Source organism: Physeter macrocephalus, chromosome 21 (assembly GCF_002837175.3).
Source record: "Physeter macrocephalus isolate SW-GA chromosome 21, ASM283717v5, whole genome shotgun sequence".
Classification (NCBI taxonomy): Eukaryota; Metazoa; Chordata; class Mammalia; order Artiodactyla; family Physeteridae; genus Physeter; species Physeter macrocephalus.
In genome coordinates this window covers 17001422-17027989 of record NC_041234.1, presented here as the reverse complement: position 1 = coordinate 17027989, position 26568 = coordinate 17001422, and the positions used below count along the sequence as shown (strand labels likewise).

Below are 26568 nucleotides of genomic sequence, written 5' to 3'. Positions count from 1 at the left end.
CGGCATGTGGGATCCTCCCAGACCGGGGCGCGAACCCGGTTCCCCTGCATCGGCAGGCGGACGCGCAACCACTGCGCCACCAGGGAAGCCCCAAAGAAGCATTTTAATCTATCAAGATTGATGATTTTCCTGTCCATTTGGCTCAGTACTAACTTCCAGCTTTGGAAAAAAGAGATAATTTTTAGAAGCATGAATTCTGCAAAGCTCTTTCCTAATAATTTTCCACCCTAACCTCTTGGTGTCTGAAGTCCTTGGGGATTTTTCCTTTGAGTATTTATACGTAATCCATGAAGAGTATCACTTGGATTTTGATTTGAAATTTCCTGACTTTTAGATGAAAAGAAGGGCTAGAAATTTTGGCGTCTTAAGATCCCCCTCCTCTAAAGCATTCACATATTTATCAAATATTTTCTGAGCTCTTAATTTGTGCAGACAATGTGCTACGTTTGGGGATACAGAGATAACTAAGCCATGCTCCTGATCATCAGGAAACCTCTCCTATGATGGGAAGAGGCTATGTTAGCAGCCTGTGTTAGAGTATGTAGGTATTACAAAGGAGGGAAAAATAATTTCCTCATGGACTGGGGAGAGGGGCAAGAGGAAAAGCTCAGGAATAGTTTTTCAGAAGAAATAACAGACAGTAGTTTCTTTGGATTATACTGGAGTATCTACTCATTATAGGGGAATAAACAAATAGTCTCATTTGTTCATATGAGACCACTTTTTTCTAATGCCTTTATACAGTATTTGAATGAGTATGGACTTGACCATATCAATTATTTTTCAGATTTCATTTTAGTGTGGATGCTCAGTAGCAGTATCACTCATGTCTGATTTTATTATCAGTGAATTTACTACCAACTATAAAATAACACTAATGCATAATAACTGAAAGTTATTTTGGTTGTAAAATATAAGTGATATCCAGAGTTGCTTCTTAGCTCTTTATATATATATTTTTTTTACATTGTAGATGAAAGAGAAGATGTTCAAAAGAAAACATTCACAAAATGGATAAATGCACAATTTTCTAAGGTAAGGATATTTTATTGCTCCTCTGTTAAGATGTGATGCTGAATTTTCAAAATGAACTATGTATCTGTGTAATTTAAACGTCCATATTGTTTTTTCTCATAGTCTTTTTACTTTAGCTGTGCAAATCTGGGAATATTATGTTGATTTTTAATTAAGGAAGAAGCAGTAGAATACATGGTAAAGAGAAATTATTTAATTTGATAAAATGTATCTTTGGTTCTTCTTGATAATGTGAGTTTCTTTAACAACATCAGTCATCAGAGGATTTTTAACAGCAATCTTCCATCAAGTAGCTAGTATATGTCATGCACTAGAAGAAGATATGAGGAATTTTTATTGTTCTGAAAATGATTATTCTCTTGGTCGTTCTTGATCTTTACAAAGTTCAAGAAAATCTGAGAGGCTATTTGGCCTCTATCACTTAGAGCATGTGTGAAGTAATTTAAGATTATAAGTTTGTTCTCTTTTTCTGTAAGCATCAATCCATACTCTTAATATTCATTTATTTTGCAAATGCAACTAACTCATGATCAATAACACGATTCTAGATAGTTTTTATATGAACACAGTGAAATATTCTTACCTTAAGAGTGCAGTATTCAGGGGGTTTATGTGGATTTCAAGGTTAGAGAGACTTAATTTATATTTAATAATTTTGGATTTGGGCAAATCAGTCAAATGCTTTATAAGTCAGTTTCCTCATCCTTCTATTGTGTATGTGTGTGTGTGTGTGTGTGTGTGTGCACCTGTATAATAAATCAAATCCAGAGAGTGGGAGTATAAAGCTAATAAAATATGGACCCTATATGCAAGGCTTTAAGAGAGGCAAAATGGTGATAATGGTTATTTTGCAAGTTATTGTGATGATTAGAAGAGGCACTATATGTGAAAATTTCTAGCGCAGTGCCTGACACTCTTTATATATATATATAAATTACTATCTCCATGGATCTGTCTCACTATATAATAACCTTGGTAATGGATCCAAAACAGTCCACTGGGAGATGCAGTCTAAAAAGTGTTCCCTTTACTACTACAAAAGGTTTTAGAGTGTCATCCATTCTTTGTGGTATTTGATAGCAGAATATTGCCAGGTGCTCTTTAGTGTATTGGCAAGAAGTAAAGTTACTGAATTTTAACTAATCAAATTTCATTTATATTTACTTACTGAATTAATTAATAAATTGCTATTACAGAACTTTAAGCAAACATAGGAATGAAACACATGTTTTTAAAATCTCAACTTTTTTTTTAACTAAGTGGGGCAGAATTAATAAAAAAGAATAAATTATAACAACACAAATGAAGAATAATGAAAAACAAACTCAGAAATATTTAGGATAGGAATTCATAATTCTCAGAAGATTTATCAGTTGTGTGTATATGGTTTAACTGCTATATCTAGTAGCCTCATTAAAATTTTCTTAATTTCAGAACTTTGTAGCAGACCGTAGATAAAAGCTTTCAAAGAAATCTACCAACAAATCAGAATTGTAAAGAGAGTTTTTCACAATAATAATTTAACATAATACTGAGTCTTTGAATTAAACCAATGAGTTATTTTAATAAGGTGTGTAAACAAGATAAACACTTGTGAATTCTCATTCCCACAAATCTAAATAGATCGTCACCCTCTATACATTGACATTTCCAAGTGTTGTTTATCACAATTCATGTGCTAATATGCAAACAGTAGTTTGATACCCTATCTTCTATGAATACATTGTGGGCACTGTCTTAGAGCAATTTTTCCTTACCCTAATGATCACCCCTATTTTAAAAGCTGTGGAATAATCATATGCATGAGTGCATTTACTGTTTTTTCCCCAACATTCCCCCACCACCGCCGCAATTCAACTCCCACTTATTTATTTTTAAGTGTTCTCCCTAAACCTTTTACAGTTGGATCAAGAGAGTCACCATTCTTTCAAATACCGAAGTTGCATATTTAGGCATACCCGAAGTATCAGGAATATAAAGAAATATTTATAAAGACAGAGGGAAAATATTTCGAGATAAAATTTATATGTGTGTGTATGTGTTGATTTTTCATTTAGAGCCTGAAAAACATAGTTTCCTTGTTACCTAATTTTTTTCTTGTCAAGACTTCAGGTACATGACTAAATTTTATCTAGATGCTTTCGAAGATAATGAGAAGAGAAAGCTGATTGATTCAGTTTAAGCCACTTGGTGATACCAAAAGATAAACGTAACTGTGAGATATGTCATTTGACATATGTTTATTTCATCACTACACGGAATTGAGCAGAAGTCAAGGCCTGTAGGAGGCACCAAATTAGTTTAAGTTGAATCTTCTGATCTCATGGAACGTGCATATTTGGGAGATGTTGAATAATTGCTAAATGGAGTAGCACTAAGTAGTCTGTGGGTGGTCAGAGAAAGCAGTACTCTGAGTTAGAGTGAATCCAGAAACCTTTATGAGGAGAGTTCTACTGATTGAGAGACCCTAAAGGAAGGAGCATCAAAGAGCAAGACACTCCAGACTGAGAAAATGGGAACCCATTGAAGTCAGGAATGTGTATTTTCTTTATAACCCCATTGATCATTACTAGTGCACTAAATAAATATTGTATAATCCATACATTTTGGTTCAGTAGTACAGATAATTAAATATATGCTAAATTTGGGAAAAGTGGAAAGTTCTGAATAAAAAAGAGGATGTTGAGGATGGCTTTAAAAAGAGAGAAAAGGCAATGAAAACTTATCATCTGTCTCTGTGGTCAATAGGACAAAGAGAAACCCATACCACAACAATAAAAATGAATATGATGAGGTAAAAGGTTTATCGGTGAGGCATATATACACACACACACTTTTGTATAATATTTGTAAAGTACAGGGATACAGCAAAGTAGGTTTCTTGTTGTTTTGTAAAGCTGCATAAGGGATAGTTTAAGGAGAAAATATGATTAAATATAGCCTTATCATTTTGTGTCATTTGAAGCTTAATATATCTTTGTGGCAAATCCACCTGATTTTTCACTTTGCCAGTACCATTTTAAAATAGGCCCTATCTCTTTTTCAAAATAAGTCTTCTATTAACTTTCGATTCCAAAAATTTTACTAGAATGTGATTTATCACATCTGTTCTATAAAGATAAGCAAACAATATGTATCTCCACATAAACACAAAGCCATTGCTAGGTAAGATTAATTCAAGGTAAATATTCTCTTGTTGTAATTTATATCTATTTTATAATCCTAAAAAAATGTTTAGTGTTTACTGTACCACAAATATAATTCACATTATAAATATCTTGCTCATTCACACGGGTTCATTCAAAGAAGCATTTAAGGAAAGTACACTTTTGAAATCATGACCAACAATAGTTTTGTCATAAAACTTGCTTGATGTTTGTGTTAGAGAAAAAGCAATTTGTGGGAAAAAATATTTACTACTAGATCAGTTGAAAGATTTAAACTGTCTCCCAATGAGTTATGTGACGGTTTTGATCCTACTCTGGATTTAGTGATTAACTTTATTTCCATCCTCTAACTTCACTTTCTCTAATTCTTCCAAAAGTGGTAGACAACTTTATATTTGACTTAGATGAAGTAGAAATGTGTAATTGGTTTTGTCTGTGAACTTTTCAAGGGCTCATGATATGATAATGTCTTCACTGATACCCATGATATGTCTTCGTTGCAGCAATCTATTGGGTTGGCCAGAAAGTTCGTTGGGTTTTAAGTAAAAATAAAAGACATTTTTCATTTTCACCAAGAACTTTATTGAATGACGTATTCATTAACTGAATGAACTTTTTGGCCAACCCAGTATATGCCCATACCTAAAAGACGGAGCACACCCTCTCACAATAACAATAACATGAGATGGAATTAACTGAAGTAACGTACAATTTCCCAAGAATTCATCATAATTTACGTTCTAGCCAGCATAATGATCACAGTATAATACAGATTAACACTAAAATTGTGAGTCAGTAAACAAGGCTTCTTTACACAGCTCTGTACCATGGAGACTTAGGAGAAATCATTATATCCACACTTGAAGTCATTTCAAAAAGAAAGGTACACCTAAAATTCAAATTCTTTGAGCCTTGTTTTCCTTATATGTCCATGTCTACTTTGTGAGAAAACATATATTAAAATTGTATAAATAGAAAACATAAAATATTGCCAATTTTGTTATTATGTAATATATTTTCTGAATTGAATGAATCATATATTTATGCAATTCTCCTCTGGATGCCTGCTCATTTCTTTCTTGAAATGGTTTTGGCTACCTTCTTTGGATGGAGCAGGGAGAACAGAACATGTATTTATATTTCATTATCTTGCCACACTCTATGCCAATCCATGCCCTCAGTACACACACACGCACACGCACACGCACGTGCACACAAACACACAGGCATATACAGAAAGCATGTCATATGTTTAAAGTTAAATGAACAGTTTCATTGTATAAATGGAAGATACTGGAACATAGGAGCAAAACATTGTTTCAGTGCAAGAGGTAACAATTTGTATGTACATTTCCCCTGTGTCAGTTCTAAATGTATACGTAACTAACAAATTTATATATAACCACCATACAAGGTGCCTGACTATCAGTAATAGAGCAGAGCTGTTGTGTCATGGAAGGTTCACCATAGATATAAACAGACCCAGACGGCTATGTCCCTGGCTTCCTGTTTCTCCCTACTATTTGGTATCAGAAAGAATTAGGTCACTAGGAGGATGAAGGGCAGTGAGCTAAGTCTCTGGATCATGATAATAAGCCCATATAAGGCTTTGGTAACGCTTAAATTATTTGCTACAGTTATTTTGGAGAGATGAACATTGGTACAGGAAACTATAGAAATCCTCATTTCGGAAACAGTGAAGATTAGGAACTTTTTGTTCCTGTATATCCTTACATTAATAACGATATTGAGTTATGCTTTTATGGTTAGTTGCTGCACTGACCTTGTGAGATAAGTATTCAGGATGAGCTAAATGAAATTTAGGTGGCTTGCTCAAGGTAAATGGAAGAGATGAAGTGGGAACCCAGGAAACTGGACTCTAAACCCCATGATATTTCCATATCTGTTGCTGTTGTGACAACTGTTCCACCTACCAAATGCTGCATTTTTCTTGGGACACGTCGCACAATTGATAGGTTTTATGAGGAGTGAAGAAGGATTTTGAGTTCATTGAAAACTTGAGAACAGAAGATATTTAATGCTTGCAATACCAACAGAGACTTTAACCTACCTTTGAATGTTTAATAACCCCAAAACTCAACCATTGTTGAGGAAGACTTTTAGTTCTTTCCGAACGATTTCTAATACATTAAATGTTAATGCTTTTACATTCTAGATTTTGGTGAGTGACGTAATCTAATTTTCAGTATCATCGTGTAAGTTGTGAACACTGTTATTTATTAATATTAATTTTATTTCCACTAGTCATAAGCAAATTATTCTGTGTAAGAGACAATTTAAATATTGATTTAAAATACTTTGATGAGAAATACAAAATATTGTTCTATGGGTATGTGGGCTCCCTGACATCTATACTAGATGTTAAGATGACTTCTAGAATGATGTGTTTGTGTTTGCAATTGAGATAATTATGCTAATGGCCTAATCCACTGAGAACCATTCCCTTGAATGTTTTCCTGAATCTAATCTTTGCATAGTACCCAAGCAACAAAGGATATCATTCAGTTAGTGAAAGGAAAATTGGATTGTGATAGGTCTCACAGTTTTCAGTGAAAGACAAATAATTCATTGTTTAATTGCAGATCTTTCTTACAAATATGTTGTTCTTTATCAAGCCACTGTTACTGAGCTCTTAATAATTCTAGCTAGTTTTAGAAGGTATACATGTTTTGCTCTATGTTCTGAAATATGAGAGAAATGGAATTGTTAATTGCAGTACCTGTGTAATGTGGAGTGGTCTCAGTGGCAAACATGTGCAGCTGGCAAATGTAAATATTTACCAATTAGCGTGATTGTTGCTAGCAAAAAACAATTCTCTGTAGCTGATAGGCAGATGCATTAGTTATCTGATTTATTCTGTCTTAGGGCCCTATATAACTTTCTAGCAAAACAACATATATTGACTTTAGTGATTTATTTTCATTTTGGGAAGAACAGCCGGTGCTCTAGTACTGTCCCACTGGAGCATTATGGTTGCTAAAATAACCTTTCAACATTCAGCGAATATCTATTGAGTGCCAACTCTGTGGCAGGCATAGTATTGTACCCTGAAAAAGGCACAATAAACATGATTTTTCTTCTCTAGGAGATTATCATGTGAAGGAAGAAACAATGATATAAACAAATAATTAAAATAAAATTTGGCCTTTAATATAATAGAAGTGCCATGGGAACATAGAAGGAAGAATGACTGATTGCTTGGAGAGAGGACAGCTTTTTGAAAAGAAGTGACATTTAATCTGAGGTTGTCCACACAAAGACAATTTAAAGAAAGGTGAAGGCAACAAAAACTGCATGTGGAAGTATGGAATGCTTCAAGAAGTTTGGCCTGTCAGGTGACAGGTGACCAAGGAGATTGTGTGAGTGGAGAATACAGGCTGTGAGAGAGCACGATGCCATTCCTGAATAATTGCATTGCTGCTGGGGCCAGTTGGGCCAAGAATGAGATATCGGTTTAATCATGTTAATATTCAACTTCTGGTTGAAAAATGTGTAGTTCTAAAACAGTAGGCAGTGATAGAGCAATTAGCCTGCCCTCCTACCACCAATCCTTCCTGCAAAATTGAATCTGCAGCCTAGACTTTACACTTAGGGAATAGACATCTGGATCTAAAATGAAAACGTAAGCGGGTTACATTTTTTTGTAGAGTTGTTTGATATCACACACACTCATCAGCGTGCTGCATCAGAATCACCTAGAGGGCTTGTTAAAACATAGATTACTAGAACCCACCGCCAGAGTTTTCGATTCCGTAGGTCTGTGGGGGGCCCCAAGATCTTTGATTTTTTAACAAATTCCCAGTTAGAACATATTCCTGGTATTAAAATTACCTACAGTGATTATATCAGACAGTGAATAAATATTTTTCATATTACATCTGTGCATTAAGTTCCTATCCTTTATAAACAATCATGTATTGAAGGAAACATGCTTTGACAGCAATACCCTGTTTTAGGTCAGTCTCAACCTATCAATAATGTTGCTATTGGCTGGGAATGCTGGGGACCCTCACCTGGTCCCTTAGTACCTGTGGGAGCCTCCACAGACAATCCTTGAGCAGAGTCAATATTGTGGCTGGACTGGCTCTTGTGGTTCTTTATTGTGATTTCAAGAGGCATCTCAGCAACAACCATCAGGGAACTTTGAAAAAAAACCAAGGTTTATTGTTCAGAAGTCCTGGAGGTTACAAGGCATGCCTGGGACCATGCAGTGACATCACAGGTAGAGAGAGGGAGAACTTGGGGTTCTGCCTTTATTAGGGTCGAGGGTGGGATACCTAGGGTTTTGTGGGTTCACTCTTTATTGGTGAATTTAAAACATAAGAGCAGGAATTAAAGCGCTGGAAGAGAAAAGCATCCTGTCAATCAAACTATCAGTTATCTAACTCAACCAGGGCTTTCTAAAAGGTGGAACTTGAATGGGTGAGGCAGCCTGGCTCTTTATCTAGTTATGTAGCTGGTAATGTGCTTATTCCAGATGATGTCTTTGAAGTGGATCCCTTGGCAATTAAAAGCTTAATGTCAGGCACTTACATTATAATCAAAAAAACTAATTGTCAGGTGCTTACACTACACACACATAGTCTATGTTCACCAACTTATTGTTTATTGAGATCTATTATATATCAGGTGCTCTAGGTTTTTGAACATGACACTAAAGAGACGTGCTAATGCTACTGGTACAGGGACCACAACTCTGGGAACAACCGCTGTAGAATATCAGTAATTTAATCGGGTCTGTAGTAGGGAATGTTTAAGGAAACCTCATCTAGGATTTTGATGAATCCTCAAGGGGGAATGATCTTTCTCCTCCAGTTGAGAATCACTATACTTGATTTAAGTTGGGGTCTATCTTGAGGGATCTTTATTCAATAATAGAATTGGGCTGGTGTTAAAAGACTCAAAACCTACCAATCAGATATTTTATATATATCGTATATATATGTATATTACCTGTATTTAGTCTTATAATACTCTTTTTATGTTACAAGTCTCAAAAATATATATCTGATTGGCATAGATATCTGAGACAGGTAGATAGATAGAAAGAATATTTTTTTAAAACTATGTTCTATAAGCAGGTAGGTGATAAGGAAAGCAATTTATATAATTGAGCTCAATGTTCTGGAAAAAAATAGCCTATCCAGGCATACTGTCAACTGTATCTCCTCATTTTCTTTCACTGCAATTATTTCATGGGCAACAATATGTTTTTCTTACTAATATAAAGTTTCCAATGGATATACAGTGTCCTTCGAACTCTCTTTTGTTCATTACTTTGCTTCTGCAAAGAATTTTATTTTAGTGGTATTCTGAGGCTCTTTCTCTGTGCTCCATTAAGGGGTCATGTTTTGGACTTTACCTGGGTTCCTTTGGCCTCCTAGAATTCTCTATCCAATTATGATCATGGTAGCCAGAACACAAAGAGTTAAGACCAAATCTACCAGAAATTTATTGATACAAGTTCAGCTGTAGAAATCTCTCTTGTAATGCAGCTAGAGGCAGATTTGTAAAGTTCCTGCACAATAAAAGGCAGAGTATGGTTTTTAAAAGTCCTTTGCCTAATCTTATTCTAATTTAGGCCCTAATTTCACTATCTCAATTCTATGTACAAAGAGAAGTAACAGTAAAAGTAGACAATAGGTGATCAGTAAATAAGCAATAAGGCTGAAAGTGTTCAGCCTTGTCCAGAATTGTGGCCAGCTGATGGATGGAGACAAGCAGACCCCTTAATTAGAAATGTGAGTGAAACCACCCCATGGTTTAATATTAGTTGTCATTTAATGAGAACAAATGAGAGTTATGGATGAATTTGCTAAAAGTTTTCTTCTTTGATTTAGCTCACCTGGAACCTAGAAAACCAATCTTTTCAAAATACATGGTCAATGGATGGTACTTTTTGTAAGAACTGGTCCTGCTATTAAAATTACCTGCAACTATTATGTCAATCAGAGAATAAATATTTTGAATATTATACCTCTGCATTAAGCTTGTGTCCTTCATAAATAATAATTTATATTTAAGAAAACATATTTTTATAGAAAGACACATAATGTCTACATTCATTAACTTATTATTTATTGAGCACCTATGACATGTCAGGTGCTCGAGGTTTTTGAACACAGCATTAAAGATAAAAAGTCCCTTTAATTGTAGGGCTCTATGAACCAGATGAGCTAAACTAAACAAGGAAATATTTAGCAAACTATTTGACATTCTCTGTATTTATTTGTCAACTTGTTTTCTCTCTCTATACCTGGAATATAGAATTTTGGATGGCGATTGGTACTAAAAGGAAAAATAAAGCAGGATGAGGAAAGACTAAGAATAGGGTGGGTTGCTATTTTCTATAGTGGATCCTGGGAAGACCTCTCTGAAGAGACATATAAGAAACTGGAAGGAAGGAAGAGAATGCATCATTCAGATGTCATGGAGAAGAAAGTTCCAGGCAGAAGGAAGAACATGTATAAACGTCCTGAGGAGGGAGGGAATGTGTGTGTTCGAGGGGCAGCAGCGTGGCTGGAGTAGAGTGACTAGGGGAGAGTGCTGTGAGCCACAGCTGAAGTGGTATTAGGGGGACAAATTAGTTAGGGCCTAATTGACCATCGTAAAGGCATTGGCTTCTACATTATGGTAGATTAGGAGGCTGAGAATTTTAAGCAGTGGCTAGAAGCAATGTAAGTTATACTGTAGTATGTATAGGTAGAAGTGAGAGGTGAACTAGAGGCTAGTGTAATAATCCAGGTTGGGTGTGCGTGTGGAGCCAGGACTTGGTTGGTAGCCATGGACCTGGGGAGAAATGACCATAGTTTGGACACATTTTGAAAGTACAGATAACAAGATTTGCTGATGGACTAGATATGAAGATTGAGAGAGTGGAGAAAAACAGTTTTAGCCTGAACATAAGGAAGGATAGGAGGGCTGTTTACTAGGATAAAAAAGACTATTGAAGGAGAGGGTTTGGGGGGAAAATACAGGTAAATTTCCCATGCGAAATCATGAAAAAGAATTTTAGTTTTAGTATGTTTTCATGGAAAGAGTATTTTCAGCTCCTGAAAGTTACGTCAAGGTTGGAGGGAAAGAAGGGAGGAAAGGAGGAAGGGAGGGAGCGAGGGAGAGAGGGAGGGAAGCAGAAAGGAAAGGAAAGGGAAGGAAGAGAAAGAGAAAGGAGGGAGGAAGGTAGGAAGTTATCTCAATTTTCAAAAAAAAAATGAGAGAAGATACATTCATACACACAATGATAGTGGTACTTTGTATATGTAATCCAGTACAATTGCATTGGAGTTAACTTGATCTTTGCCTCTCCTGGTTTCTTTCTTCATAGCATTTACTATGTAGAACCATTATTGACTGCATTATAATTATTGTTTACATATATTTTATATCCATCTATTAACTGAACTCCTTGAGGGTCTGAACCTTGACTCAGTCATCACTATATACTCAGCCTAGAGCATACACCCTGGTGTACAGTGCTACTCAGTACATATTTGTTGAATGGATGGAATGAATGGCGATTAGGAAGGAAGGGAGAAAGGATTTGAAAACAATGTTGGTCTTTCCGTCCATTATCTCAGTCCTTTCTTCTGTCAACACTTTCTCTTTCATCTTCTTTCATGTCCTCAAACATCACCTCTACCCAGGACCTAAAATTGGGCTTGACACTTTGGAAACACTGAGAAAATGATTTTTGAGTATGCAAACTTCCAATTATGCATTTGTAACATTGACTTTAAGATCCACATTTCCAAGCACTTCCTGAACCTTTCCACCAAGCCATGGCAAAATCCTGATATGATGCCTGGATGATATAAATGGGGATGACCTGGTTGGATAGATGGAAACAACAAGGTTTAGTTAATGAGTGGAAAAGGGGAGCAAGGAATGAATCTGATGGGTGCAAGGTATTTTTTCGGGACACTAGGCAGATATAGATACCACAAATTGGCAGAGGAACTGAGAGAAAAAGGAGAAGAGAGCCACTTTGGCAGGTTGTTGATCACTTTGGTTTTAGATATCGAAATATTTCGTTTAATGTGGTTATGAGGCATTCAGGAAATCTGAATGAGGACAAGTACTAGATTCAGAAGCCTGAGTTTTAATTCCCAGTTCACCACTTAGTGTGTGTAAACTTGAGTAAATTATTAAACCTTTCTAAGCCTCAACTTCCCCATCAAATATTTATTTGAAAGATTAAAAGATGTTCTGCATGCAGAACACATGGAATTATACCTGGCATATGGTAAACTTTCAATAAGTGGTATATAATATCATTTATATTCTTGTGAGGGCAAGAAGAATTGAATCCCTCTGAGAAGAATGCTTGAGGCTGGCATTTGTCTGAGAGGCTTTTATTTTGCTAAGTGGGGTATGAGAGCTGATGGATTTTGGTTACATGTTTTGCTTAATGGGGTATGGGAATTGAAAGAATTTAACAAGAGATGTGTGGGGAAAAAAATATCAGGTTTGAAAACACAGCTTAAACTTTGTTGGGGTTGGTGACTAGAGAAATAGATGAGGCACCTCAGGTAAAGCATGTGGCCATGAATGAAGTACTGGGTGACAAATATATTTACAGTGTAAGTCAAAGAAAAAGAGACAGAGAAGAGCAGAGAGCATCAGAAGAAGGTGTGATTGTCATTGTCAGGCGCCCAAGGAGTTAAAGTTAAGATGAGAACTCAAGCCTGCTGTTATACATGACACCTTTTAGAATGCTTGTTCTTGACCCTGATGTGCAGCTACTCTCCAAAGACCTCTCTCTAGTATTCTGTGTTTGACACCTAGTGCCATAGATCCTATTCGTCATCTTTCTTGGTTTACTCTCTGGTTTTTAGCAGAGTATAACCTCTGGTAGCTTCCTGAGAAAGAGCTCAAGGGAGGTAATTTTTTTGACATATTATGTCATAAAATATTTTATTCTATTCTTCCTTTTTTGCTCATTTTTCTGTATCCACATGATCTTGTTTCAGAAAATGGAGTCACTTCTCTTTTACTTTCTCTAGATTTTCAATATAATTCTCCCACAATACTCTTCTGCTTCTTGTATTGTTCATATCTTCTATGGTCCTGCTTTCTTGTTAGTTTATTGTTTGTTTTATTTTGAGGAACTCTTTTACTTTCAAAGTCATTCTTCAAATTATCTAGTGATCTTAACTTTTTGTTTACATTTAAGTGTGAGATACTGATATTTGATAAAGTAAAATACCCTTTCCTGATAAAAATACTGAGTATAAAAAGGAATCATTGGATACTCTTGCTAGCATGTTATACTATGTATATACAGTTTAGTCCAATTGTCAGCATATTACTTAATGAGGACAAATTCTATGCGTTCTGACCAAAGACAAAGTTACAGTAATGTTCAGCTATCTTCACTACTGCTTACCATTGTGTTGGGAGTATTAGCCATCACAACCAGATGAAATAAACCAATCCAAGGCAAAACAGTTGAAAGAAGAGGTAGCAGTGTCCCAATTTGCAGATATGAGTGTTTACCCAAAAAGCCACAAAGAAACAATAACATTAACAAACCCAAACACCAATACAAACAGTAAAATAATTTAGTAAGTTAGCAGAATATAAAATTTACATGCAAAATCAATAGACTTCATGGTAACGAGCTAGAAAATTTTATGGATCAGACATACCCATTTACAACACGAGACAAGAAACAAATTTAATAAGAAATTTTCAAAATCTATATTTAAAACTCTCCTGGAAGACACAAAAGAAAATTAAAGGGAAAGACCTACTTTGTTCCTAAAAGCATGACTTAACTTCATAAAAGTATCTATTGTTTTTAAGTTAATGAATAAATTAAATGACATTCCTATATAAGTAATATTTTCTTCTGGACTTAGATAAGCTGATCCTAAAGTTTATATAGAAAAATACGTGCTTGTGGACACCATACCTTTAACTTCTCCCAGCTGTTGGGGAGAAGTATCTGCAAAATAGCTCAAAGATATTGTTATGTATATCCCTTGAGGGGGGGGAGGGGGGGAGGGGGGGAAACCCGACCAGGACCGTGCCCCAAGGCTGCACTATTGTTTCTTTTGACTGTTCCTCCCTTGTCTCTGCTCCCTTCCCTTCCCTCATTAGCATCTATTTGTTGGAACTCAGGGAGGGTCATGGAGGCTGAATGAAACCTATTTCCAGTAATCAAGAAATGGGGGACACAGAAAGCTTTTGTGCCCAGGATCCCCACAGGGTCCTGATGGGTATCAATGCTTATAGATTTGTACCTTTTTAAAAGTTTTTTAAAAGTTACTTTCCTCTTGTTTTATAAGCAGGCTTCTGATAAATTTTTTAAAAATATATTTACACATTCATACTGATAAATATTTTTTCTGATATTGAAGGAGAAATATATGTATTTAGTAAAAATGAATGTTGGCTTAGGTTTTCTCTAATGGTCTCTTCAGGAATCTGGACCATTGTTTGTCACCACCAAGGATGGAAATGTTTGATTGTAATATGCCAGTTTTCAAGTAAAATTGATTTTGTTTCTACCTTTTAAGAGTGAAGTCAGGGGCCTCCCTGGTGGCGCAGTGGTTGCCCGTCCGCCTGCCGATGCAGGGGAACCGGGTTCGCGCCCCGGAAAAAAAAAAAAAAAAAAAGAGTGAAGGCAAATATATTTTTATTTCATTAATAATATTGCTTGCATTTTCTAGACCTTTCCCTAAAAACACATATTTAATTTTCCTGAGTTGTTTTGGTTACACATTCTCCTGACTGTTTTTAAATTTTCAGCTTTTATTTGTCCACCTCCAGTATTCTGAACTGCTGAGTTTCATCATAGCTGTGATATGAAAAGGGCTAATTCCCTAAAGTCTCTTTTAAAAATTTCCTTTTACTCTTTAACCTGTTATAGAGTTTATGTAGAACGATGGAACCATTTCACAGAGTCACTCCTGTGAATATTTGCCTTGCACATGGTAGATAATAGATATTTCACTGAACAAAAAAAAAGAATGAAGGCAAAGCAGAATGTTTTGTATTACTGATTTTATTATCATAACTGACTTGAAGAATTAAATACAATTTTGGAATGTCAGCAATATTCTCTTGATGTTTAGGTATGCCTCACTATATACTATGCACATATATTCTGAAAGAAGAAGTTCAAATGAAGATTGCTTCTAATAATATTCTAAATGATCTGTTTAAGTAGTGCATTATGGTAGTAGACATTGGGAATTTATTCAGATACTATATATAAGGCATTTCAATATATCCCTGAGGATCAAACCTGTTGTTTAACTCAGTCAACCACTAGTCTGGATTAAAAACAACAATTTACATATCATTAAGTGTATTGCCTAATAGTCGAAGATCCTAAACAATGACATTACATAAATATTTCTTTTAGTGTATTTTCTATTTCATCTTAGTCGTTGGTTAGCAAATCAGCAGTCTCAAGTTATAAAACAAATATTACTAACTTACAAAACAAGTCCTAGCTTTCTTCCATTAAAATATATAAAATCACAAAGATTTTGTTCTTCATGGATAACAGCATTTGCTGTTTATTGTCTTTGCTTGATGAGGAAGTCATTTTCCTTATCTTGTTCATTTTCAGGATTCCTGGTGGCAGAGGTCTATGAGAATTTTTTTCCCATATGTTTTCGAGAAAAAAGATCACAGATATTATTGTCTATCTATGTTGGACTTGGTAATTTGCTTACTACACTTTTACCTTCTGAATAGAAAAAAAAAAAACAATGGATTTGAGATTGTTGAGAAGGGGAAATTTTCCCTCTCTACCCCTTTTGAGTTCCTGTAGCTGGACTAATAACAAAATTGACACAAGACAGATAAACAGGAGAAAAATAAACAAATTTAATTCATGCACATAGAGGTCTCATAAAAATGGGACCTAACAAGTGGTCAAAGCAGGCAGCTTTTATACTTTTTTGATTAAGAAATTATAAATTTGAAAGGAATGGGTAGGACAAAGAAACTTAGGGTTGGGTGCTTAATTAGTAAGGAATTTAAGTAAAGTTTGGGCCTGGGTTACTAGTAAATTAGTAAAAAAGTAAGAAGATTTGTTTGTACATGCTCCTTGTCTCTGGTAATAAGGGTGTCCTTCTATCTCCCAGTACAAGGAGGGCACCTTTCATAACAGAGATTTATTTCCTGCTTTCAGGAGACAGAGAGGAGGGTCAAGTGTCCTTCCTGCATCACCTGTTTCTTAAGTAACTTTAATTCAAAATAATCAATATGCCATTAAGGCATATTTTGGGACGGACTGCCCTGGGTTTCCAACAAAATGTACATGTCTAGGTGCTAGAATCAACGCTGTGATTTGCAAAGCATTTTACTTCTTGGGTGTGAAGAGAACCAAAAGATGAATGAGTAGGCAATATTATTTTGTTAAAAAATGAATTAGAAAGATTTGCGAGGGGGCAACAAAAGGAATACTACTTTTTTTTCACAATTTTTTTACAATAAATTTTATTAGTAGTAAAATAGAACATTGATACCCCTGTTTTAAAAAATATATGAATAATAAATGTTTTAAAGAGAACTAAAGAGATATTGAGGAAACTCTTTTAGATGAGTTACGATAGGAAGGAGAACAATGATTAAAATATCAGGCAAAAAAGTCCTATGAGAAACGTCAGAAGAATTGGAGTTTAGTCAAAGTAGAAATTAAGTGGTACCTTACTCATATTCATAATTTGAACCCTTTGATTTTGTTTTGTTTAATCCCATTTTTAATGAGGCAGATTTTTATTAGGTTTTACATGCCTGCAGAATTAATATTGTATAGGAAAGAACTGGTTGAACACAAGAAAGTCTCTGACAGTAATATACAATGGAAGGAAATTGCAAGGGAGCCTTCTACATTTTCTCTACAAAAGAAAAAATAGCCTGAGAACTCTGTATGTCTAAGCCCCTTGAATAATAATAGGAAATGGAGGATGGTTTATAAGTAGTTTTCATTATTTATAAAAGGCTGAAAAAAGCATATATTTTCCAGCAATATGTCCACATAGTCACACTTAAATTTCTCCTAACCCTGAGAGTCCCTATTTCACAACCATCATCATTGTCACGGAACCCCTGGGCAATTCACTGGCATTGCCAAAATGCCATAGCCCTTGAAATCCAAGGAATGAGACACAGGAGTCTTTTAACATTTCACAACTCTGTGTGCTCATTCTTCCTAATAGACAGAACCCAGCATCTGTGGTTCTTTAAGCACCATTCAGAAAGTCACATTATAATCAATCCTCCTGCTTGTCCTGGCAGGGATTCCATTCTGAGCACAAAAAATCTTGTCATATAATTCAGTTTCTAGATCAGGTAGCGCATCCCCCCCCCTTATTTGTATCACGGAGTGATGTGACACTCTCGGGGAGGAAAAATAATTTTCCCTTTACCCTTCTAGGTTCTTGGCTGAGACCCTCCTGTAATAAAAAGAGATTAATAGGTGAAAAAGTTAATTTTGTTCATACATACATACATGAACCCCACAAAGATAAGAGGCTCAAAGGCAGGCAGCTGGGGTTTATATACCATACTGAGCTAAAGAATGGGAGAGCAGTCTGGAGCTTCAAAGGGGAGGAAGACAACTCACAGGAAGGTGAGAAGAGGAAATGTTGAATAAACTAATGTTTGCCAGTGCCATGCTGATACATCTCTCAGATGAAAAAGTTATCTCTGGTAATAGCTCTCTTCCTGGTACAGGCTCCCTATCTAAATTCTTTTAGGCTGTTAAAAAGGATGATAAAAAGCTTTTCCTGCGTCTTCAGGGTCTTGATTGCCTTCAGCTCAAAATAATCCTTATGCCAAGGAGGCATATTTGGGGGTGCCATATTCTGCTCTCCTTTTGCTCCATCCTCTATCTTATCAGTAGGGGATTTTGAGAAGAATATCAGGCACACAGTAGATTCATAATAAATATTCCTCCATGATTAATGAATGAAGGAGTGAATGGTGGTAGAAGGTAGCAAGATACAGAACTCTGAGAAGTTTGACCACACTGTCCAATAGAAATATAATGTAAACCACTTATGTAATTTAAAATTTTCTTGTAACCAAATTTATAAAGTAAAAAAGGAACAAGTAAAGTTGTTTTAATAATATATTTTAGTTAACCCAATATATCCAAAATATTATCTCTTCAACATGTAATCAATATATTATTACAGAGATATTTCAGAATATTTTTTGTACTACCTCTTTAAATTCTGTTATATATTTTACACTGACAGCACATCTCAACTTGGAATAGCCATATTGGAAGTGCTCAATGGCCATGCATAGCTGGTGGCTACCATATTAGACAGCAAAGTTATATAAGAATATTAAAATATCTTGACTGGATCAGAAAGGGACTTTGGTTACTTTCACCAACATCCCATGAGCCAAAACCCAGTTATATGATTCAACCCAACTGCAAAGGAAGCTAGAAAATGTATCTAAAGAGAAATCTTCAAGAACTATTGGTTAGGTAACCTAAGTGTAATATATCAGGGTATTGTCTAAAATCTTAATTTATTTGAAATAATTGCATATAGTTGATAACAATTACATAGTATAAAATAGGATGTACTGTTTTCGAAGGCAAGTTCAAAATGTATATAATGAGCTGTATTGGCTCAAGTATGTTTTTTAAGAATTATGAATTGAAAAAAAGCTATGAAACTTTTTCTTTACTAAAACTGCCTTCAGTACCCCAAGGCAGTAAGTAAAAAGAATAAAACAAACTTGAAAGCACAAAATATATTACCAATCTTAGTAATTTGGCTGATAAACTGGTACTGAATTTGTTACATGATCCATATTTCCAAATTGTTTTAACATTATGTAGGACCAGCCCAAGAAATGAAATGGAAAAAAAGAATGCAAGTTACCTTTCAATGAAGTTACAAGAGGGAATAGGAAAAGAAAAACTCACTTTTTTTTCCCACCTCTTCAACACATGTGGACTTGAAGCTTTGAACATGTAGCAGTGGATCTGTTCTCAAGTCAAATGCATAGACCAGGAACAAGGTTATTTAAGTGAGAAGACATTGGATAAACACTCATAATCATATAGGTATATATGCATTGCCGGCCAAATCAACAGAAAGCTTTTAAAAATACAGATTTCCCCCAAATTCTCCCCACTATTATCACCACCTAGATTTCCCTTGAAGTGAGTATGTTTTTAACAGAGATAAATATTTATGTTATATAGAACTGCATTGATAAATCCTTAGAATAGTATAAGAAGGCTGAATTTCTAGCTATTTCTGTTTTTGAAGTTCACTCTTCAAACTATGAGCCCATGTAGAACAGTTATTTGAGAAGTATCGACAGCTTCCGTTATTAGACCATTTAGTACAGTGTGAGTTGGGACTCTGCCCACTATTTTATGTTACTCACTGTGTGGGCCAAACAAATAGAAGGTACTCGAGAAATATAGATGTTAGGATAAAGTAATGCATATAAAAAAACCTACTCGCTAATTACTGAAGAACATGTTACGTACAGTTCCTTGGAAATATGGCAAATTTAGAGCTCAATAATATGAGAAATCAATGATTATTGTTTTAAAAGTGTTATAAAAAAGCATTTTAATTTTTCTAAGCATCTCAATAAATTAACAAAAATACATAGGAAATAAATAAAACGATAAGGAGATTTTATATATATATATATACATATATATATATTTGTGTGTGTGTTAAATGATTTAATATAGTTAAACTATTTAACTAGATTAGGTAAAAGGCTGAAGTTTTCCACCTAGACTAGGAAATCTAAAAATATATGCATATAACTAGTGTAGTAATCTTATGGTATTGAAAGCTCCAAATAATTAAATAAGATATTTATAATATTTATAACATGAAGGAATATTTTAATTTAATTGTCATCAAACCATATACAATAGAAAAAGGGAAAGCACAAATTAAGAAGTAACAATTTTAAACTGTATTTTAGTTCTTAAAATTTCATGTTTCTGCTCCATATAATTAAATCAGTAATGACAATTATAATTTTAGGATGATTCCCTGACTACTCATTACAAATAGTAAATGAAGAATTCCTATTTCCTCATTAAATGTGAATTCTTTAAATATTGGTGCTTTTTTCCCCTCAATAGATTTACTTTTTTAGAAAGAGAAAACACAGTGTACATATATGTATATCAAATCATCACTGTGTATGCTTTAAATAGCTTATAATTTCATTTTTCAGTTAGACTTCAGTAAGCCAAAAAAAGAAGAAAGAGCTTAAATTTGCTTTCTTTTAAATATCAAAATATTTCACTGAAAATAATTCATAAGGTAATTAACTATTTTAGACTAAAATATTTATAATATTTATTTGGAAAAGTTATGTAACATTTGTGGGGGAGGAAAACAACTTTCCTCTCCCCATCTAGGTTCTTCTGGCTGGCCTAAGAATTAAATTGACATGAGGCAGATTGACAGGAGAAAATCAAATTTAATTACATACAAACAGGGCTTCACTAGAAAAATTAGACCCAGTGACAAGTTAGGCAATTGAGGGTTATATGCTGTCAGAGGGAAGGAGAAGGGAGTAGTGGTTTGGGACTTCAAAGGGTATGAAGGCAATTCACAAGAATTGAGCAAATATGAAAAAGAGCAAATATTTGGTAAACAAATGTTTGCTGGACCACACAGAAACAATGGGACACAGAGACGACTTTTAACAGACTGTACCAGATACCTCCCTATCTACCACACTTAGTTCAAATTATACTATAGTTATCTATAGTGGTGGCTCCCTTTCTGGAATAGATCTTCATTCTTTTAGGCAGTAACAGGAAAGGTCAAAGATTCTTCCTGAGTCTTTTGGGCCTTGATTGTTTTCAGCTTCAAATAATCTACATGCCAAAGAGACTTTTTGTGGTGGCACATTTGTTCCCCTACACATTTTTTCAGGAGTTCTCTCAATGCTAGCACTGTGTTGTCATATGTAACCATTTCTAAGAAAAACTGACAGTGTTGTTGTAAAGTAGGTAGTTTAGATAACCTTAAAGTAATTAAAATCTGAACATGGTTGGTCCAAATCAGGTAAATTTAAGAAAAACTTTTACAAAGGCTATTTGTTCCTACTAGTTAGACTCATCAGGTAATTTTTCACCTCTTTATTTGATCAATAAACATTCAGTAAATAAGTTGGCTGAGCAATCTAAACTATTTTAATATTCTTGTTCATGTTACATTAAAAAATGTAATTTGATGCTATTACCGAACAAAGTTCCTGTGCCCAATGCACAGTGAGGCCAAACAAACCAAAACATCAGAGTTTGGATCAGAAAAAGGTTTATTGCAGGACCAAGCAAGGAGAACACGTGGCTCATACTCAAAAACCCCGAATTCCATGATGGTTTTGGGGGAGAAGTTTTAAAGGCAAAACTTGGGGTGAGGGCTGCAGGATGTGTGTGGCTTTCTTCTGATTGACTGGTGGTGAGGTAACAGGGCGGTGCTCCAGGAATCTTGTGCTCAGCCTGAAGTTACCATCCTCTACCTGGGTGGGGGCCGTAGTTCCTGCAGAGGAAATCAAAGATATTGCTATGTATATTCCTTGAGGATAAATGAGAACTTTGCCCCAAGGCTGCACTATTGTTTCTTGACTGCTCCACCCTAGTTTCTGCATCCCCTTCCTTCCCTGATTAGCAACTATTTGAATCTGCCTTTTGGAACTCAGGGAAGGTCAAGGAGGCTGAATGAAGCCTATTTCCTTCAAACAAGAAACGGGGATGCAGAAAGGATTTGTACCAGGGAGGGCGCCACAGGGTCCTGCTTGGCTTTCAGTGCCTTGGAAAACATATTAAAAATTTCACAAGATATTAAAATATTTGTTGGATTACTTTTTAAAAGATTCACAAATACTTCTTTTTTTAATATTATAAATAATTACCTTCTGCCTTGATTGAATAATTTTCCTCATCTTTTAATCCAAAAAATTCTACTGAGAGCTTTAAAAACTTACACTTGGTGGCACCACTTAAAATGTGATTTACACTCCTCATCATTATTTAATCTTTGAAATGATACTTTATCATTTCTTAAATCAGTGTGGGTACATTGAACAAGGTTTGAGAGCCACTCTGTAGGACTAAGTCATTAGCCTGTAATTTTACAGTAGATAAAGTACTATGTTTTCATTACTTTGAAAAAAATAATGACCTTGCAATTGACTCTTACATTTAACATTTTTATCTCAGCTTTATCACCATTAAATATAACTGTTTGCATTGACCACATAAGAAGCCAGAAAATCACTGGGTCACAGTTTAATCTAATTCAATTTAAATCTAACAAAGATAGCCATAATTAGCAATTTACCAAATCAAAGGCCAGAGTTAAATTACATTCAAAACTGTGTAGATTTGGGAGTAATTATGTTTAAATTTTAAAACATTATTCTGGGGGTGCTGAAGCTCTTTCAAGAGTTTATTATATGGTACCTAATAGTTTTCAAGGGCAGGATGATTTATGAAGTCTAAGCTTTTACCTAACACAGCCAATGCTGCTGTTGTACCTACTGTCTGAGTCTTTATAAATAGATCTTATTTCACTTGGCTTGCTTCAGGGTATAGGGTCATAGCCTTTATCAGTGGCGGTAAAAAGGCTAGTCCCCACCAAAGATTTTGAGTATTATATGAAAAAAATCACAAGACATGAACTTCTTGCCTCCCAATGCCCAAAACGCCCATCTTGTTTCTAATGAATAAGGCAACAGACATAGAAGCAGGGCAGAGCTGAGTAGGGAAGTCAGTGACATTTCAAGAAAAGAGGAATTCGTATTAGAAAAATGGACAATGAGGACTTGCTGCCCAAAGTTGTTTGTTTCACGAAAAATGTGCCTGTTAGCAAAGTCCTATAACTAGGAATTTTAGAAAAAGTTCATATGTACATTTTTAAAAACACAGTGCTTTCCAAAGAATTTGAATTAAAAACAAAGAAAAATAAATTCGCATTATTTAAAAAAAAATCACATTTAGGCTCAACATTGAACTTAAAATCTAAACAAACTCAAGGATCACAGGATAAAATGTAATGCTAATAACTAGCACTTATCAAGTGCCAGGCACTGTTATAATTTTTTTACTTGGGTTATCTCATTTAATTGTTAAAGTGACGTTTTGAGATGGATAGTATGAGTATCTCCTTTTCGCCTATGAGAAAAACACAGAGAAAAGTTAAATAATCTGTGAAGGTGACAAAATTAGGATTCTTTATAAGGCTTTCAGGGCTTCAGAGTTCAGATTATTAAATAATCTATTGTTTCTCCAAATCGGGGGCCTTTATCTGTTTTCTATTTGCTGTCCACCACCCAATTTAAGAGAAAACATGAGAGCCCTTTATGATCCAGTATACATCTCTCTCTCTCTCTCTCTCTCTCTCACACACACACACACGCGCGCGCGCGCGCGCGCGCGCGCACACACGCAGATCTGGAAAAAGTTTCATTAAAAAAGGTAATGTATCCTTACCATATGTAGCCACACTCTAATAATTTTTATTACATTCTGTTTGATTTGTTAAATGAACAGCTGGCATGACATGTAAATGGATTTCACAGTCTACTCGTGTCTTGACCTATAGCTCAAAAAACACATCTCTAGGTGACTTGCCCAAACTACTTACTTGTGAGGTCAGATGCTAAATTTAGTTTTTTTACTTGAAAACAGTTGCTCTTTCCTCTTGGCTTTGTAACTGTATCAGTCCAAGAATTGTTTGTTTTCTCATTTTTCTCAATGTTATATATAAATATAACATTTGAGAATATTTGCAGATGAACTGGGAAACTTGCCAAAGGGGCTGTCATTAGCTACAGTGTGTGGGTCCAATACTCTGTAAAACAAATCAATAGCAGTAAAAATCCAATACATTTTTTTTTTTCTTTACTGGGATGCAATATAAAATATAAGCAACCAGTTTTTAAGGAAAAAAAAAAGTGAAAGACTAAAGTCAGTGCACATTTTACTTGTTTAGATTGCAATACAGGAGTTCTCCCCTCAGAAAACTTAGAAAAGGCAAAATTTTTAGAAGTATCGGTGTCAGAATGTTTTGTTCTTAATGAGAACATGCATCTTAATATATTTTTAGAAGTGACCAGGGGAAGGCTGTTACACAGTTAAAATGGTTTAAATTATACACATAGATTTCTTTTGTGTGAGAAAATCTGGGTCACCCATCATTTGCAGCTAAATGAGGAAGATGTGCCAGTGCTCCTTTCATTACTGTGGCTTTCAAGACAGTGTGTTGTCTTACTTCCCATTGTTCAGATTTTTATAATTTTTATTTTGTATTAAATATGACTGACAGGCAAAAAAGATGTACATATTCAATGTATACTTTCACCATATACAGTAACATAAATTTGAACATCACTTCTAAAAGATTCCTCCCTTCTCTTTTATTTTATTATAAGAACATTTAACATAAGATCTACCCTCATAACAAAGTTTTATGTATACAATACAGTATTATTAACTATAGGCACTGTCCTGTATAGTAGATCTCTAGGACTCACTCATCTTTCTTTCTTTTTTTTTTTTAACATCTTTATTGGAGTCTAATTGCTTTACAATGTTGTGTTAGTTTCTGCTTTATAACAAAGTGAATCAGCTATACTTATATCTCCATATATCTTCCCTTTTGCGCCTCCCTCCCACCCTCCCTATCCCACCCCTCTAGGTGGCCAGAAAGCACTGAGCTGACCTTCCTGTGCTATGTGGCTGCTTCACACTAGCTATTTTACATTTGGTAGTGTATATATATCAATGATACTCTTTCACTTCGTCCCAGCTTGCCCTTCTCCCTCCCCGTCATCTGAAGTCCATTCTCTATGTCTGCGTCTCTATTCCAGTCCTGCCTCTAGGTTCATCAGAACCATTTTTTTTTTTAAGATTCCATATATATGTGTTGGCATACGGTATTTCTTTTTCTGACTTACTTCACTCTGTATGACAGACTCTAGGTCCATCCACCTCACTACAAATAACTCAATTTCGTTTCTTTTTATAACTGAGTAACATTCCATTGTATTTATATGCCACATCTTCTTTATCCATTCATCTGTTGATGGACAAATAGGTTGCTTCCATGTCCTGGCTATTGTAAATAGAGCTGCAGTGAACATTGTGGTACATGACAATTTTTGAATTATGGTTTTCTCGGGGTATATGCCCAGTAGTGGGATTCCTGGGTCATGTCGTAGTTCTATATTCAGTTTCTTAAAGGAACCTCCATACTGTTCTCCATAGTGGCTGTAACAATTTACATTCTCACCAACAGAGCAAGAGGGTTCCCTTTTCTCCACACCCTCTGCAGCATTTATTGTTTTTTCAGATTTTTTGCTGATGGCCATTCTGACTGGTGAGAGGTGATAACCTCATTGTAGATTTGACTTGCATTTCTCTAATGATTAGTGATGTTGAGCATATGTTCATGTGTTTCTTGGCAATCTGTATATCTTCTTTAGAGAAATGTCTATTTAGGTCTTCTGCCCATTTTCAGACTGGGTTGTTTGTTTTTTTGATATTGAGTTACATGAGATGCTTGTAAATTCTGGAGATTAATCCTCTGTCAGTTGCTTCATTTGCAAATACTTTCTCCCATTCTGAGAGTTTTTTCTTCTTATTTATGTTTTCCTTTGCTGTGCAAAAGCTTTTAATTTTCATTAGGTACCACTTGTTTATTTTGTTTTATTTCCATTTCTCTAGGAGGTGGGTCAAAAAGGATCTTGCTGTGATTTATGTCATAGAGTGTTCTGCCTGTTTTCCTCTAAGAGTTTTATAGTGTCTGGCCTTAGATTTAGGTCTTTAATCCATTTTGAGTTTATTTTTGTGTATGGTGTTAGGGAGTGTTCTAATTTCATTCTTTTACATGTAGCTGTCCAGTTTTCCCAGCACCACTTACTGAAGCAGCTGTCTTTTCTCCATTGTATATTCTTGCCTCCTTTATCAAAGATAAGGTGACCATATGTGCGTGGGTTTATCTCTGGGCTTTCTATCGTGTCCCATTGATCTATATTTCTGTTTTTGTGCCAGTACCAGACTGTCTTGATTACTGCAGCTTTGTACTATAGTCTGAAGTTCAGGAGCCTGATTCCTCCAGCTCCCTTTTTCTCTCTCAAGATTCCTTTGGCTATTCAGGGTCCTTTGTGTTTCCATACAAATTGTGAAATTTTTTGTTTTAGTTCTGTGAAAAATGTCATTGGTAGTTTGATAGGGATTGCACTGAATCTGTAGATTGCTTTGGGTAGTAGAGTCATTTTCACAATGTTGATTCTTCCAATCCAAGAACATGGTATATCTCTCCATCTGTTTGTATCATCTTTAATTTCTTTCATCAGTGTCTTATAG

General features: G+C 35.1%; 1 protein-coding gene across 12 annotated transcripts in view; it reads left to right on the top strand.

The window, feature by feature from the left end:
* Positions 1-26568, top strand: part of DMD (dystrophin) — a 2398628-nt gene that overhangs the window by 356194 nt on the left and 2015866 nt on the right. For all 12 annotated transcript variants that reach the window (XM_055081921.1, XM_055081920.1, XM_028482834.2 and 9 more), the window contains one exon: positions 974-1035. In XM_055081921.1, the coding sequence (XP_054937896.1) occupies positions 974-1035 (62 nt within the window). The remainder of the gene's footprint in view (positions 1-973; positions 1036-26568) is intronic.